This window comes from Salmo salar, chromosome 03 (assembly GCF_965601325.2).
Source record: "Salmo salar chromosome 03, fSalSal1, whole genome shotgun sequence".
Taxonomy (NCBI): Eukaryota; Metazoa; Chordata; class Actinopteri; order Salmoniformes; family Salmonidae; genus Salmo; species Salmo salar.
The window spans coordinates 57,456,490-57,474,493 of record NC_138293.1 but is presented as its reverse complement, the minus strand read 5'-3'; the positions used below and the strand labels follow the sequence as shown (position 1 = coordinate 57,474,493).

The following is an 18,004-nucleotide window of genomic DNA, read 5'->3' as shown; positions in this document are numbered from 1 at the left end:
CATACCCATAACATGATGCTGTCACGTCCTGACCATAGTAAGATGTTATTTTCTATGGTAGAGTAGGTCAGGGAGTGACAGGGGGTGTTTTGTGTTTTTCTATGTTTTGTATATCTATGTTTAGGTTCTAGTTTTTTCAATTTCTAGGTTGTATTTTTTGGGATGATCTTCAATTAGAGGCAGCTGGTCCTCGTTGTCTCTAATTGGAGATCATACTTAAGTAGGGTTTTTTTCCACCTGTGTAGTTGTCTTCTGTTTAGTTTATGTACCTGACAGAACTGTGCGCTTTCGTTTTTCTCTTTGTTATTTTTCCTTTAGTGTTTGAGTTATAATAAATATTCATCATGAGCAATCAACATGCTGTGCTTTGGTTCCCTCTCTACGACAGTTGTTACAGATGCAGCCATCACCATGCTTGAAAATATGAAGAGTGATACTCAGTGATGTGTTGTAATGGATTTGCTCCATACATAATGCTTTGTATTCAGGACAAAAAGTACATTTTCTTCTGCAATTGTTTTTGCAGTATCTCTCGTGCCTTGTTGCACACAAGATGCATGTTTTGTAATATTTGTATTATGTACAGGCTTCCTTCTTTTCAGTCTGTCATTTACGTCAGTATTGTGGAGTAACTACAATGTTGTTGATCCATCCTCAGTTTTCTCCTATCACAGCCATTTAATATCTAACTTTTTTTAAATCACAATTGGCCTCATGGTGAAATCCCTGAGCAGTTTCCTTCCTCTACGGCAACTGAGTTAGGAAAGATGCTTGTATCTTTGAAGTGATTGGGTGCATCGTTTACACCAACCAAAGCCTAATAACTTCATCGTGCTCAAAGGGATATTCAGTGTCTGCTTATAATTTCTTTATACATCTACCAATCGATGCCCATACTTGTGAGGCATTGACAACCCCGCCTTGGTCTTTGTGGTTGAATCTGTGCTTGAAACTCGATTGAGGGACCTTACAATTATCTGTATGTGTGGGGTATAGAGATGGGGTAGTTATTCAATCTTTTTAACCACTGTTACTGAACACGGAATGAATCCATGCAATTTATCATATTTGTTAAGCACATGTTTACTGAATGTATTTAGACTTGCCATATCGAAGGGGTTGAATACTTGACTCAAGACATTTTAGCCTCAAATTATTATTATATATATTTTTTTCACCACATAAACAAAATTCCACTTTGACATTATGTGGTATTGTGCCTAGATCAGTGACACAAAATCTCAATTTAATCAATTTTAAATTCAGGCTGTAATAAGACAAAATGTGGAAAAAGTAAAGGGGTGTGAATACTTTCTGAAAGCACTGCATGTCTCTAACAGGATCAAATACCTGGATGATACACTGCACACTGCATATGGCTTTGTAGTAAAAGCAGAAAGGGTTTGATACGGACATACAAGAGTATGAACAAACAATTTATTGTGTTTACGCACTCTCCAACTCAAGAGCTATGTAAGAATCATGAAGCAATTATGTTTTGAAAAAGTCATTTGGTGGTTTCCCAGATCTGGATTAAGCCTACTTTCAAATGAAACAGAAATTCCATTAAACGTGGTTTGGCGTCCAGGGGAATATTTAATCTGGGTCTGCGAAACTGGCCCATAGATTCCTATTCAGACATTGAGACTGTTATCCCTTAGACTCTAAGGTTTATAGCCATTGAGTACTATACTTAAAATAGACTACACAAAAAAATTAATTAGTTTGACAGTCTACAACTCAACAATGGCTAGCATTTGAAAAATAAATAAAAGATTACATTTGTCCAAAAATAGTTGCTTTATTGCTTTGGTATTTACTTGATTTGGCCATGTTTATTTATGTAAGGACTAGACAGCAAATATTCTATGCTTTTCAGTTTCACAATGCTCATGTTGGAAAATAAAAATCTCTGTATTGTTATATCTACGACAACACCCCATCACCAAACCTTAACAACATGAAGAGTAAACCAATCAGATTCAGATTATGGACGGTCAAAGTAAAGCATGAAGTATGAAATAGGAATATAAAATAGGAATAGATAGAGACATATAATGATCAGGCAGCGTGTCCGTGTTATTCCATGAGTTTCTGGATGTCCAGTTTTACCAATTCCACTCTAATAGTCAATGCACAGCTTAGAATTATCTTTACATTAGATATCAGTGTCTGTGAATGATACCCTTCAGCCCTGTGCTATGCAATCTCTAACAGTTATCTTCCAATGCTTCAGTGCTGATTTTTCTAAGGTCAAATAAATAGGTGGCCCATATCTAATCTTTTCAGTATACCTACAAACACCAGTTAACCTGTTAGGGCTAGGGGGCAGTATTGACACGGCCGGATAAAAAACGTACCCGATTTAATCTGGTTACTACTCCTGCCCAGTAACGAGAATATGCATATAATTATTGGCTTTGGATAGAAAACACCCTAAAGTTTCTAAAACTGTTTGAATGGTGTCTGTGAGTATAACAGAACTCATATGGCAGGCAAAAACCTGAGAAGATTCTGAACAGGAAGTGGCCTGTCTGACAAGTTGTTGTTCATCTTGGCTCTTTTTATTGAAGACTGAGGATATTTGCTGTAACGTGACACTTCCTACGGCTCCCATAGGCGCTCAGAGCCCGGGAAAAAGATGAATGATATCGAGGCAGCCCCAGGCTGAAACACATTTACGCTTTTGGCAAGTGGCCGATCAGAGGACAATGGGCTTAGGCGCGTGCACGAGTCGACCCCGTGCTTTATTTTCTTTCCTCTTTTTACCTAAACGCAGATTCCCGGTCGGAATATTATCACTTTTTTACGAGAAAAATGGCATAAAAATTGATTTTAAACAGCGGTTGACATGCTTCGAAGTACGGTAATGGAATATTTAGAATTTTTTTGTCACGAAATGCGCCATGCTCGTCACCCTTATTTACCCTTTCGGATAGTGTCTTGAACGCACGAACAAAATGCCGCTATTTGGATATAACAATGGATTATTTGGGACCAAACCAACATTTGTTATTGAAGTAGAAGTCCTGGGAGTGCATTCTGACGAAGAACAGCAAAGGTAATAACATTTTTCTTATAGTAAATCTGACTTTGGTGAGTGCTAAACTTGCTGGGTGTCTAAATAGCTAGCCCTGTGATGCCGGGCTACCTACTGAGAATATTGCAAAATGTGCTTTCACCGAAAAGCTATTTTCAAATCGGACATATCGAGTGCATAGAGGAGTTCTGTATCTATAATTCTTAAAATAATTGTTATGTTTTTTGTGAACGCTTATCATGAGTAATTTAGTAAATTCACCGGCAGTGTTCGGTGGGAATGCTAGTCACATGCTAGTCACATGCTAATGTAAAAAGCTGGTTTTTGATATAAATATGAACTTGATTGAACAAAACATGCATGTATTGTATAACATAATGTCCTAGGGTTGTCATCTGATGAAGATCATCAAAGGTTAGTGCTGCATTTATCTGTGGTTTGGGTTTATGTGACATTATATGCTAGCTTGAAAAATGGGTGTCTGATTATTTCTGGCTGGGTACTCTGCTGACATAATCTAATGTTTTGCTTTCGTTGTAAAGCCTTTTTGAAATCGGACAGTGTGGTTAGATTAACGAGAGTCTTGTCTTTAAAATGGTGTAAAATAGTCATATTTTTGAAAAATTTAAGTTTTTGCATTTTTGAGGTATTTGAATATCGCGCCACGGGATTACACTGGCTGTTGAGTAGGTGAGCAAGCGTCCCACCTAGCCCATAGAGGTTAAGACCGTGTTACAATATAGCTACGGCTGCATCATCTCTATGTAACCAGGTTATTACACCACCGTCTCCCCAACCACCTCTTTCCACAGCACTGATTGGCCTTATGACTGACACATCAGTTTCTTACAGCACCCCTATGGAAACAAGACAGAGAGGCATGTGTCCCAAATGGCACCCTATTCCCCACAAAGTGCACTACTTCTAATAGACCAATGGACCCTGTTGGAATAGGGTGCCATTTGGGACGCAGACAGTGAGTGCTCCTACAGTGTCTTTAAGTGCTTTTATACATGTGTCTGTGAGCATAGCGTGATGTAGAAAAATAAATAACAGCCATGCAAGTCAGCAGATGGATCGCAGTTTGGCTTGCCCGGAATTATTTCCTTCATTTTATTAAAGGGTCAATATGAATACATTTTGACATTTTAAAAGTGGTGGCTGCGTTGTTTTTGTTTGACTCTCAGACTGCCCCTTTTAAATACCCAGCTCTCTGAGGTTTCCCTTGAAATTGATCAGACCCGTTTTCTGAGAATTTTCCAGGGCTCATGTTGTAAGGGGCTTAGGGAGAGGAGAAGCAAAGGCTTTTCCGAGCATCTATGATTGTTATCATCCGCATTGGATCTAAAACTGATTACCTTTGGTACGTAAATGTCCTGTCTTCCGATTTGGTTACCTTTTTTATAGAATGAATTTACACAGGAGGCAATCAATCTGTAGTTAAGCAAAGACAGCAACTACCGGTACATCTTAAGCCATTAGTCCATATGATGTGTCATGACATATTCTTTTGCTTCATACCATTTCCAATTTATTTTTACACATTGTATTGTTTTGAGGAACTCTGAATGTACACTACGGTTCAAAAGTTTGTGGTCACTTAGAAATGTCCTTGTTTTTGAAAGAAAAGCAATTTTTTTTGTGATTTAAGATGGGCAAAAGAACACAGACACTGGACAGAGGATTAGCTAACACAACGTGCCAATGGAACACAGGAGTGATGGTTGCTGATAATGCGCCTAAGTACGCCTATGTAGATATTCCATAGAAGAATCAGCAGTTTCCAGCTACAACAGTCATTTACAACGTCTACACTGTATTTCTGGATAATTTGATGTTATTTTAATGGACAAAAAATGTGCTTTTCATTCAAAAACAAGACATTTCTAAGTGACCCCAAACTTTTGAATGGTAGTGTATGTATTGCAATACAAATCTAATTTCTACTTTATATCTTTTTTTTAATCAGGATTTTAGATGTGGTGGTCAAAAGAAGCCTGATATCCTGTGACTCAATCAAAACAAGTGGTTAGAATTTCTCCTCCAGTTGCTTGCTATACGTTGGGACCAATTGCATAGAAGTGGCAAAGATTCCTCATGGGCTAGACTAGGAAACATCTACTAAAATCTGTAGCAGAACTCTTGTCATGATGTGTGACATTGAGCTATCCATCAATGCGATAGGTTCAGGGCTGTGCATGACCAGGGTCCTATTCATTAGGCGGAATAATTTTCAAAATGGACTGAAACAGGGAGGTACCACTGTACATGAACTTGTCCAATAAGAACACTGAGTAGCAAAGTGATTTGCTATGGTTTGCCACGCTGTGCTCTACTGAACATGACCCTGACCAGATAGAAGGGCGTCCCCCTCTAGCCTTCAACCCCTCCCACCTGACCTTAATAGAGAGAGCCTGTACTTCTGATAAATGTCCAATCTTGCAGAGTGCAAACACTACATTTCCATATCCACTGTAATAGACTACTGTACTGATAGATACACCTGGCAGCCTCACCTATAGTATAGCCCAGTATGACATACTGTATAGTGGGATATTGGTTCATTACTGGGCTTCAAACTTTGACTGATCGAAGTTATCAAGCCTCATCCTATCTGCAGCAATCAGTCCAGTCACCTTGGCTTGGGGAAGGTGGGCTTTAAAACATGTGTGTGCTGGCAACCTAGCTATCATTGATTAATATGTTCAGTTGGAGCTGCTGATGCAAGCACTTTCAAGGATTTCAGCCTTGCGCCGTCGAACACATACTTTATCATCAATGTATCACCTGCTTGGTATAGTGCACTATACAGGGAAAAGTGTAACATTTCAGACGCAGGCATGATATACAATAGATGGCTTTATAGGTGACGGGAGTTGGGAGAGAAGGACACACATTATGCGTCTTGAAAGGTCAAACCATAGTGTACAGTAAATGCACGTATGCCATATACAGTTGAAGTCGGAAGTTTACATACACCTTAGCCAAATATACTGCTCAAAAAAATAAAGGGAACACTTAAACAACACATCCTAGATCTGAATGAAAGAAATAATCGTATTAAATACTTTTTTCTTTACATAGTTGAATGTGCTGACAACAAAATCACACAAAAAGAATCAATGGAAATCCAATTTATCAACCCATGGAGGTCTGGATTTGGAGTCACACTCAAAATTAAAGTGGAAAACCACACTACAGGCTGATCCAACTTTGATGTAATGTCCTTAAAACAAGTCAAAATGAGGCTCAGTAGTGTGTGTGGCCTCCACGTGCCTGTATGACCTCCCTACAACGCCTGGGCATGCTCCTGATGAGGTGGCGGATGGTCTCCTGAGGGATCTCTTCTCAGACCTGGACTAAAGCATCTGCCAACTCCTGGACAGTCTGTGGTGCAACGTTGCGTTGGTGGATGGAGCGAGACATGATGTCCCAGATGTGCTCAATTGGATTCAGGTCTGGGGAACGGGCGGTCCATAGCATCAATGCCTTCCTCTTGCAGGAACTGCTGACACACTCCAGCCACATGAGGAAACATTGTCTTGCATTAGAAGGAACCCAGGGCCAACTGCACCAGCATATGGTCTCACAAGGGGTCTGAGGATCTCATCTCGGTACCTAATGGCAGTCAGGCTACCTCTGGCGAGCCCATGGAGGGCTGTGCGGCCCCCCAAAGAAATGCCACCCCACACCATGACTGACCCACCGCCAAACCGGTCATTCTGGAGGATGTTGCAGGCAGCAGAACGTTCTCCACGGCGTCTCCAGACTCTGTCACGTCTGTCACGTGCTCAGTGTGAACCTGCTTTCATCTGTGAAGAGCACAGGGCACCAGTGGCGAATTTGCCAATCTTGGTGTTCTCTGGCAAATGCCAAACGTCCTGCACGGTGTTGGGCTGTAAGCACAACCCCCACCTGTGGACGTCGGGCCCTCATACCACCCTCATGGAGTCTGTTTCTGACCGTTTGAGCAGACACATGCACATTTGTGGCCTGCTGGAGGTCATTTTGCAGGGCTCTGGCAGTGCTTCTCCTGCTCCTCCTTGCACAAAGGCGGAGGTAGCGGTCCTGCTGCTGGGTTGTTGCCCTCCTACGGCCTCCTCCACATCTCCTGATGTACTGGCCTGTCTCCTGGTAGCGCCTCCATGCTCTGGACACTACGCTGACAGACACAGCAAACCTTCTTGCCACAGCTCGCATTGATGTGCCATCCTGGATGAGCTACACTACCTGAGCCACTTGTGTGGGTTGTAGACTCCGTCTCATGCTACCACTAGAGTGAAAGCACCGCCAGCATTCAATAGTGACCAAAACATCAGCCAGGAAGCATAGGAACTGAGAAGTGGTCTGTGGTCCCCACCTGCAGAACCACTCCTTTATTGGGGGTGTCTTGCTAATTGCCTATAATTTCCACCTGTTGTCTATTCCATTTGCACAACAGCATGTGAAATTTATTGTCAATCAGTGTTGCTTCCTAAGTGGACAGTTTAATTTCACAGAAGTGTGATTGACTTGGAGTTACATTGTGTTGTTTAAGTGTTCCCTTTATTTTTTTGAGCAGTGTACATTTAAACTCAGTTTTTCACAACTCCTGACATTTAATCCTAGAAAAAATACCCTATCTTAGGTCAGATAGGGTCACCACTTTAGTTTAAGAATGTGAAATGTCAGAATAATAGTAGAGAGAATTATGTATTTCAGCTTTTATTTCTTTCATCACATTCCCAGTGGGTCAGATGTTTACATACACTCAAATAGTATTTGGTAGCATTGCCTATAAATTGTTTAACTTGGGTCAAAAGTTTTGGGTAGCCTTCCACAAGCTTCCCACAATAAGTTGAGTGAATTTTGACCCATTCCTCCTGACAGAGCTGGTGTAACTGAGTCAGGTTTGTAGATTTCTTGCTCGCATGCGCTTCTTCAATTCTGCCCAGAAATGTTCTATACGATTCAGGTCAGGGCTTTGTGATGGCCACTCCAATACCTTGACTTTGTTGTCCTTAAGCCATTTTGCCACAACTTTGGAAGTATGCTTGGGGTCATTGTCCATTTGGAAGACCCATTTGCGACCAAGCTTTAACTTCCTGACTGGTGTTGAGAGATAGCTTTAATATATCCACATACATTTCCTTCCTCATGATGCCATCTATTTTGTGAAGTGCACCAGTCCCTCCTGCAGCAAAGTACCCCCACAACATTATGCTACCACCCCCGTGCTTCAAGGTTGGGATGGTGTTCTTCGGCTTGCAAGCTTCCCCCTTTTTCCTCCAACGAAATCGATGGTCATTATGGCCAAACAGTTCTATTTTTGATTCATCAGACCAGAGGACATTTCTCCAAAAAGTACGACCTTTGTCCCCATGTGCAGTTGCAAACCATAGTCTGGCTTTTTTTATGGCTGTTTTGGAGCAGTGGCTTCTTCCTTGCTGAGCGGCCTTTCAGGTTATGTCGATATAGGACTCGTTTTACTGTGGATATAGATACTTTTGTACCTGTTTCCTCCAGCATCTTCATAAGGTCCTTTTCTGTTGTTCTGGGATTGATTTGTACTTTTCGCACCAAAGTACGTTCATCTCTAGGAAATGTGTCTCCTTCCTGAGGGGTATGATGGCTGCGTGGTCCCATGGTGTTTATACTTGCACACCATTGTTTGTACAGATGAACGTGGTACCTTCAGGCATTTGGAAATTGCGCCCAAGGATGAACCAGACTTGGGGAGGTCTTGGCTGATTTCCTTTGATTTTCCCATTGTAACGACGGTCGTCAGGAATGGACCAAGGCGCAGCGGGTTGAGTGCTCATAATTAACTTTAATGAAAACACTACTACAAACAAAACAAAACAATGGACGACGAAGACAGACTTGAAGGCACAAGACAGCAATTCAAGTGACAAACTCCCACAAATTACAAACACAAACACACCCTAATATATAGGACTCTCAATCAAAGGCAACTTGACAACACCTGCCTTCAATTGAGAGTCCACACCCCAATTAACTAAACATAGAAACAGACTAACTAGAAAGAACATAGACTAACAGAGCAGTGACCAAAAAACCCCGGAATACATAAATCAACTACCCTCTACATAATACACACACCCCGAACCACATAAACCAAATACCCTCTGCCACGTCCTGACCAGCCTACACTAACAAAATAACCCTCATACTGGTCAGAACGTGACACCCATGATGTCAAGCAAAGAGGCACTGAGTTTGAAGGTAGGCCTTGAAATACATCTACAGGTACACTTCCAATTGACTCAAATGATGTCAATTAGCCTATCAGAAGCTTCTAAAGCCATGACATATTTTATTGAACGTTCCAAGCTGTTTAAAGGCACAGTCATCTTAGTGTATGTAAACTTCTTACCCACTGGAATTGTGATACAGGGAATTCTAAGTGAAATAATCTGTCTGTAAACAATTGTTGGAAAAATTACTTGTATCATGCACAAAGTAGATGTCCTAACCGACTTGCCAAAACTATAGTTTGTTAACCTGTTGGGTCTAGGGGGCAGCATTTGCACGTCTGGATAAAAAAATTTTACCCGATTTAATCTGGTTACTAATCCTACCCAGTAACTAGAATATGCATATACTTATTATATATGGATAGAAAACACTCTAAAGTTTCCAAAACTGTTTGAATGGTGTCTGTGAGTATAACAGAACTCATTTGGCAGGCAAAACCCTGAGACATTTTCTGACAGGAAGTGGATACCTGATGTGTTGTATTGACTTTAAACCTCTCCCATTGAAAAACACAGGGGTTTAGGAATATTTTGGCACTTCCTATTGCTTCCACTAGATGTCACCAGCCTTTACAAAGTCTTCTGGAGGGAGATCTGACCGAACAAGAGCCATGGAACGGTGATGTCCCATTAGACACCTGGCGCGCTACTTCATGTTGGGTACCCTCGTTCCAATACGTTATAAAAGGCTATGCATTCGTCCACCTTGAATATTATTCATGTTCTGGTTAAAAAAGGCCCTAATGATTTATGCTATACAACGTTTGACATGTTTGAACGAACGGAAATATATTTTTTCCCCTCGTTCATGACGAGAAGTCCGGCTGGCTTACATCATGTGCTAACGAGACGGAGATTTTTGGACATAAATGATGAGCTTTTTTGAACAAAACTACATTCGTTATGGACCTGTGATACCTGGAAGTGACATCTGATGAAGAGAATCAAAGGTAATGGATTATTTACATAGTATTTTCGATTTTAGATCTCCCCAACATGACGTCTAGTCTGTATCGCAACGCGTATTTTTCTGGGCACAGTGCTCAGATTATTGCAAAGTGTGATTTCCCAGTAAGGTTATTTTTAAATCTGGCAAGTTGATTGCGTTCAAAAGATGTAAATCTATAATTCTTTAAATGACAATATAATATTTTACCAATGTTTTCTAATTTTAATTATTTAATTTCTGACGCTGACTTGACTGCCGGTTATTGGAGGGAAACGATTTCCTCAACATCAATGCCATAGTAAAACGCTGTTTTTGTATATAAATATGAACTTGATAGAACTAAAAATGCATGCATTGTCTAACATAATGTCCTAGGAGTGTCATCTGATGGAGATTGTAAAAGGTTAGTGTATCATTTTAGCTGGTTTTATGGTTTTGGTGACCCTGTCTTTGACTTGACAAAACATTACACACAACTCTTGTAAATGTACTGTCCTAACATACTCTAAATTTATGCTTTCGCCGTAAAACCTTTTTGAAATCGTAAAACGTGGTTAGATTAAGGAGATGTTTATCTTTCAAATGGTGTAACATAGTTGTATTTTTGAAAAATTTGAATTTTGACATTTATTTGGATTCAAATTTGCCGCTCTTGAAATGCACCTGCTGTTGATGGAGTGCACCACAGGTGGCACGCTAGCGTCCCACCTAGCCCCAAGAGGTTAACAAGACATTTGTGGAGTGGTTGAAAAATGAGTTTTAATAACTCCAACCTAAGTGTATGTAATCTTCCGATTTCAACTGTAGGTAGTCAATGAGACACATGGCTGTGGTAAAGGTCGCCGGCGCTGTTCATGGTCACACAGATGTATTATATTCCTCAGTGGCAGCAGGGTGCCATTTGGAAACCAATCCAAATGGCACCCTACTTTCTACTAAAATATATTCAACACCTCAGGGGTGTAAAGTACTTAAGTAGAAATACTTTAACGAACTACTTAAAGTAGTTTTGGGGGTATCTGTACTTTACTTTGCTATTTATATTTTTTTAACAACTTTTAATTTTACTCCGCTACATTCCTAAAGAAAATGAATGCACTTTTTACTCCATTCATTTTCCCTGACACCCAAAAGTACTCGTTACCTTTCAAATGTTTAGCAGGACAGGAAAACGGTTCAATTCACACACATCAAGAGAACATCCCTGGTCATCCCTATTGCCTCTTATCTGGCAGACTCACTAAACACAAATGCTTCAATTGTAAATGCTTCATTTGTAAATGAGCGTTGACAGCATGAAGCCCAAATAGATTTGACAAAAGAAGAAGAATTTCAAACCCTGATTACATTGGGTTACGATAACCTCTTTATATATGTGTGGAAATACTTGGGAACAGATTTCCTGAATTGCAATCTATTTGAGCTGATTTCATGATGATTTTACAGTCTTATGTCAAAATAAATTAATAAAGATATATTTTTTTTCTAAGAAAAAATGGGGGGCCAAATAAAATCACCTGGGTGCCGAATTTGGCCCGCGGGCCGCCTATTGGGGAACCTTGTTGTATAGTGCTAGCAGACACTGTTATTCCTCAAAAGTCAGTTTCCCATCTGTCAGCCAAGCAGCCATTAGTATTCAGCTATGTGATATGGTTAGGCGGGAGGATTTCTATCTCTGTAGCTTCTGTGCCCGTAGAAATATAATTACTACAGTATACTAGAATTAACTAGAATTGAATGGGAATGTCCGTTCTGTGGTCTGGTCCTTTCCATCTGAGGGCTCTGTGATGAGTTAATTAGATCAGAGAGGACAGACAGACCCAGACTGTGACTGTGACTAGGGGTACATTGAGATCTTTAATTAAAGAAGTGGACATTGAGATTTTATTGAGAGGCTGAACAGACTGGAGTCTGACCTATGTTCACACCTGATGAAGGGACAGGTGTTTGCCTCTGAAAGAGGGCCCTGTTTAGGACTGTCCTTAAAAGTTTGGTAGAGAGGAAAAAATGTGTAGGCCTACAGAGTCTGTCTGCCAGGCAAATTGGGAGTATAAAAATAACATTATGTTGGTGATTCATTCGAAAATGTAAAATGTATAGGTTGGTGGATAGGAAAAACATGTTTACAGAGTCAGACAGTTTGGCAAATGGAGAGTATTAAAATTACAAATTGTTGATTCACTTTAACATAATCAAATGTACATATCAAATTAATCAAAGACATGGGATAGTTGCTCAGTCAAAACGAAAGTGATCTGATAATTTGCATGTTGTCTAACTAGATGATTGATCTGCAATCAGATATGCATAGTTGGTTTTATTTGCATTTTCACTTCCTCACTGTCCAGGTTGTCTTTTCTGCTTTAATTAGAATGTCAACCCTCACTGCATTTAAAACTGTCAATCACTTCACCTCGTAGCCCTGGGTAGAGTTCCATAATCTCTCTCCATTGGACAAATGCCAGACTTACCTCAAGCAATATAGGATTAGTGTGATTCACAGGCAGTGGCTGTGTAAAAATGAATCCCCTACTGCACCTGCATGAGTTTGATTCTCAATGCATCAGGGTGTCTATATTGAGACTGTTTTGAATATACTGCACATAGAAGGTATGATCATATGCGTACACCAGATACACAATTGTCTGTAAGCCAAACATTTTCAGCGTAAACATTAGGTATGCATGGAACAAAATGTGTCAACCTTTCCGTATTTACTGCTCCTTGTCGTGGGGTATTGCATGGGTAACCCTTGCTTTACACAACAGAACACATGGATCATTTATGTTCCATGCAGAATTAGAAGGCTTTGTATCTCTGCCCTGTGTTTCCACTGTGTAAGCTTACTTTCTTTATACACTTGTGCAACCTTTTGTAAAGCTGTCAACTCTATCATTCCGCACAGCATAAAGCATTCCTTTTTGCCACAAGTTGTGGCAAAAGATTTTAATCATAAAGTGAAAACAATGAGGATAAAGAGGCTTGGCATGTGTCGGCAATGTCAATGGTTCGAAGAAGCTTATTTTTAGTGTTTGTATTTTGATTTATGATATCAAAATGCGGTGCGCTATGCGGCGAGGTGCCAAACCTCTCCAACTTCAAGATTGAAGAATCCCGTACAAGTAGTAGGCCTATGCAAGTGCTGAATAGTTGTTTTGTTGCTGTTGGGGCTTTCAATCTCCGCAGGTCATGTAGGCTATGTGGATGTGATGATTGTATAAGAAAACAGGCATATTTAATCCTACCGATTTAGATTTGACCCTCACTCAACCGTGTAATGACAATGCGTAATCTTCTCCTGAGTTAGGCTAAATCAGGCGAGCCACAACAAACCCAAGATTGGCTGAAAGACTTAGATTGATCCCAAAAGCTGTGGCCAACAGCCATGTGTCTCCTGTGGATTTAAATTAAATTGAATACCTGCTGAGTCATATTTGCAATATTTCATGTCTCAGCATTGTCAGCGCGTAACTGCGTTTAATTGTATTCTTGAATACAAGCCAAGTGAATGAATCAACAACAAAATGCATATAACAATATTTAGCAATATCCCCTTTAATAATAATAGTTCGTAGTGCTCGAGAGCTCAAGTGCCAACATAACCTGCATTTGAAGTAATATTATTCACTAGATATTGTTCTTTACAGGAGTTGTAAACGGAAAACACACACGCACACATATACTGCACACACGCACTTTTACATTCATCCTTTGCTGCTGCTCCTCTTTTCCTTATTTGACTTATTATTATCTATCCTGATGCCTAGTCACTTTACCCTGCCCTCGTGTACATATCTACCTCAAAAACCTCGTGCCACTGCAAATTGATCTGGTATGCCTACTGGTAGTCTACTCTCTGTATATAGCTCCATTCTTGAGTATTTTATTTTCTTCTTCGTATTATTAATTTTTAACTCTGCATCGCTGGGAAGGGCTCTTAAGCAAGCATTTCACGGTAAAGTCTACACCAGTTGTATTCGGCGCATGAGACGCATACAATCTGATTTGATTTGATTTGAAAAACCAAAAAAACATGTCCCAAGCAGTGAGGCAAAAACACAATCTCAGCTGCCAACAAAACCATTTTTTTTTTTTTTTTTTACAACATAGCAGTTAACTGAAAGGACAACAATGATTTAAAAGCATCTCGCATGCACCTGACATACCTGGGGAAGAATTCGCAGCCACATTGTTCTGTGCGTTTATTTGCTGATATCTCCAATCTGGACTCCTGCCTTCTCGCAGTTACCGTGTTACCACGAGATGCCTCCGGTACCGGATTAGGGATACTCAATTCTCACAAGAGAGGATATCGCACCACTTTTGGAATGAATCTTGCTCACATGAACAACAAACAGTTACTTATCGTTATGCATTTTCTCAAATATGAAGTCCCAATAAAGTGTTTAAGTAAATGTTCATTTATTTTATAACACAGCCTCTAAATTGCCGGTCATTATCTTATCGAGATATGTTTGGTTTTAATCGATGTCAGTCCATTTCAGAGGAAATTCAAACGTCTCTTCGGAAATATTTTTTGTATAATGTTGATCCGTAGTAGTCTATTTCCTTCTGTATTACACCGCTATATATTCCGGTGAATGGACTTTCCAGGGTACTGCGTTTAGCTTGCTTTTAATAATAGCCTACATGTAAATATCTATTGTTCTCCATGTACATAAAACGGTCATCAGAGGTTCCGTCCGCAGTATCCAATAATTAATTCCGTGGGCCTATTGAAATTCGGTTAGAGATTGATGTCGGGTCTCGCCAACTTCAAAGCGTTGACAGCCTTTTGCGTCGTCCTTTTTCAATCCTCTTCATAACAGTCCTCCCATGTATAGTTTTTTTTCCCGATGTGCGACTGGTCAGGTGCTCCAATATTTATTTTCTCAATGCTAAGGTCTGCAAAATACCATTTAACTTATAATATCTAGGCAACATACACCACAGCATTAATTAAATCTGCCCACTGCGCTCCAAAAAGTGAAAAGGGAAGAGTGCTTCGCAGGCTCAGCTTCAGAAATCGCCTAATATGATGTGTTTGACAAAACTACACCGGTATCCTCTTAACGCAGTGGCGGGCCACAGTCTTTCTCGCTCTTTGGGTGTTTCAGCTCCGATTCCACTTCACTGCAGTTCGACCGACTGCTTTTAGAATTTGAAATATTTTGTTTGTGGTACTGCTCTCCCAGCCTACATAGGCAAATGGTACAAACTCCAGCATGCGATCGCATAGACTGTCCTACGTCACTGCACACTTTACAGCTCTCCTCTGTTCACTTTAGTTTTTCCTCCTGAGAGCAAATTAACCTGTATTACGCGTCAACAAAACAACATGTTAGATCTGTTCTCGATTTATGTCCAATGGTACACACCAACTCCAGGGAGCACGAAAATGTATGTCTGTGAAGCTGTAATATGGTTCAATGAAAGCAATAATTTGCCAAATAGGCCCACTGAAGTCCCCTTGAAAGCTCTAGACCCATGTCATATATTGTATAGGAACATGAGGATACATAATTATAACATCATTTAGGCTGGCCACTCAAATAATCCCCTTACCCCTTCCTCTCTTTCTCCACTGTCCTGCCTTCTCTCCTGATGCCCCACCATGTGTATTTATTTTTTATTTAACCTTTATTTAACTAAGCAAGTGAGTTAAGAACAAATTCTTATTTACAGTGACGGCCTAGGAGCACAGAACGACAGATTTTTACCTTGTCAGCTAGGGGATTCAATCTAGCAACCTTTTGGTTACTGGCCCAACACTCTAACCACTAGGCTACATGTCATATAGTTCACTTATGGAAATGTCCACATGTCTTGCACATGCAAAATTGTACTTCACATGTGAAATCATGTAAAACCATGTGGTTTTGGGACACTTTACATGTGATAATATTTCACATGGAGTTTCACGTGGATTTTCACAAGTGATCACAAACATTCACAAGTGGATTAACATTTTCCCATGATGCCCTGCAAACAAAAAGTAATTAGAATGTCCACGGAAAGTCACAAAATAGATGCCGTTTTTCCACGTACATATTTGACAGATGTATTTATACAGTAATTATTATTCAGCATTTCCTCACCAGGGATTTGAACAACTTCTTGGTTCATGACATTCCGATCTTTCTGCTACACCAGCATGGCTGTGTCAATGACTGATTTCACCTGTATTCCCACACTTTGCGGGTCATAGTAAATATCAGCTTTGTATAATACATTCAAGAAAAACTATTCTATTTATCATAGTGATTCAGGAGTAACATTAAAACAGAATAATATGTCCCACCAACATTAGACAACTATACAGAAAACCCTCAAATTGATGAGATAAGTATATGAAATAAACAATAGTCAGATAACTGATAACTAAAATAGTGCAGATATGTATTATAGGTGCTGAATGTGTAGGGGACTTCTAAGAATGCTACAGACTTTGTGACGCAGCAGAAAGACCAGCGTAACCCAAATCCAGAGGTCTTTGATTTCAAATCCAAGGTGAGGTCATATTGAAAACTTAGTACTAAGTGATGATGTCAAATGTAATCATATTGTTATTGATTAAAGATTTGTACACCTTTTTTATAACACATTTTAACTCAACAGCTTACCACTTACCTTAAACCCCCGTACCATTTCATTACCTCCCTTACAACAACAAAAAAAGATGTGAAATTTACTATTTCACATTATGAAGCTGAAATTGAGCTGAAATCTACAAATGTGAAAACAAAAGAGACATGTGAGGTCAGTTGTTCACATGTAGACCATATGTTCGTTCGCATGTATTCAATATGGAGTTCACATGTAACGCCACCTTTTCACGTGAGAATAACATGTTTTCACCTCACATGTGAATTGCAGATTCACAAGTGGAATTTACATGAAAAACATTCACATGTGAAAAGAACATTTGCAATTTCACATGGAATTGTATTTTCACATTTGAAAAACGTTGGTCCATGGGGGGCTAGAGCTGCATCTCTGCTAAAATCTGGGTAAACGATTCAAAGGAATCTGAGTCTTATTCTGTAAATTTAGCTATTGCTTGCTTTTCTAAAGTCTACCAACCTTGCCAGCAGGCATACCAGCTAACATAGTTAGGCAAGCTAGCTACTCTTGTTACTCTTGCTAGCTACTCTTGTAGGTACTCAGCAGGTAACCTAGCAGTTAAGAGCGTTGGGCCAGTGACCGAAGGGTGACAAATCAGTCGATATACCCTTGAGCAAGGCACTTAACCTTAATTTCTCCTGTAAGTTGCTCTGCTAAATAAATAAAATGCAAATATAAATGTAACTTCATTGATAGCCTAAAATGGCTACTTGGTACAGTAGCTAGTTATGAAGTTGGGAAGCTTTCTGGGCTAGCTAAAGCCAACTTCATTGATAGGTGGCTAGTAGCATTACAGAGAAGAACAAGTACTTTATCTTTAAAAAAAAAAAGTAAACAGAACAAGTCTGAGTTGTCTCATGCCTCTGCATACACAAAATGCAGTTTGGGCCACAAGCCTACAGTATCCTTTAGCTCTCCCAGGTAAAGTAAGGGGCAGGCTTAAATCATTTCATAGAGAGCTAGATAGATTGATGAGATGACAAAGCCTTTTTTACAAACAGAGTAGGTCTATCTGACATCTGACATATTGCAGCGCTAAAGCAATGATATCCCATGTGATGATGTATGTCCTGCTCTACGAGGGTATTGGAGAGCTCACTGAATATAAAGATGGAGACTTGGGGAGAGGAACAC

The 18,004-nt window shown here is 39.9% G+C and overlaps 1 protein-coding gene across 1 annotated transcript in view; it reads right to left on the bottom strand.

Annotated features, from left to right (window-relative positions):
• LOC106600876 (corticotropin-releasing factor receptor 1) overlaps positions 1–15,471 on the bottom strand; it is a 183,636-nt gene extending 168,165 nt beyond the window's left edge. Inside the window, exon 1 of the mRNA XM_014192620.3 lies at positions 14,413–15,471. Coding sequence (XP_014048095.1) covers positions 14,413–14,436 — 24 coding nt within the window. The 5' untranslated portion in view covers positions 14,437–15,471. The remainder of the gene's footprint in view (positions 1–14,412) is intronic.
• Positions 15,472–18,004: the final 2,533 nt, after the last annotated feature.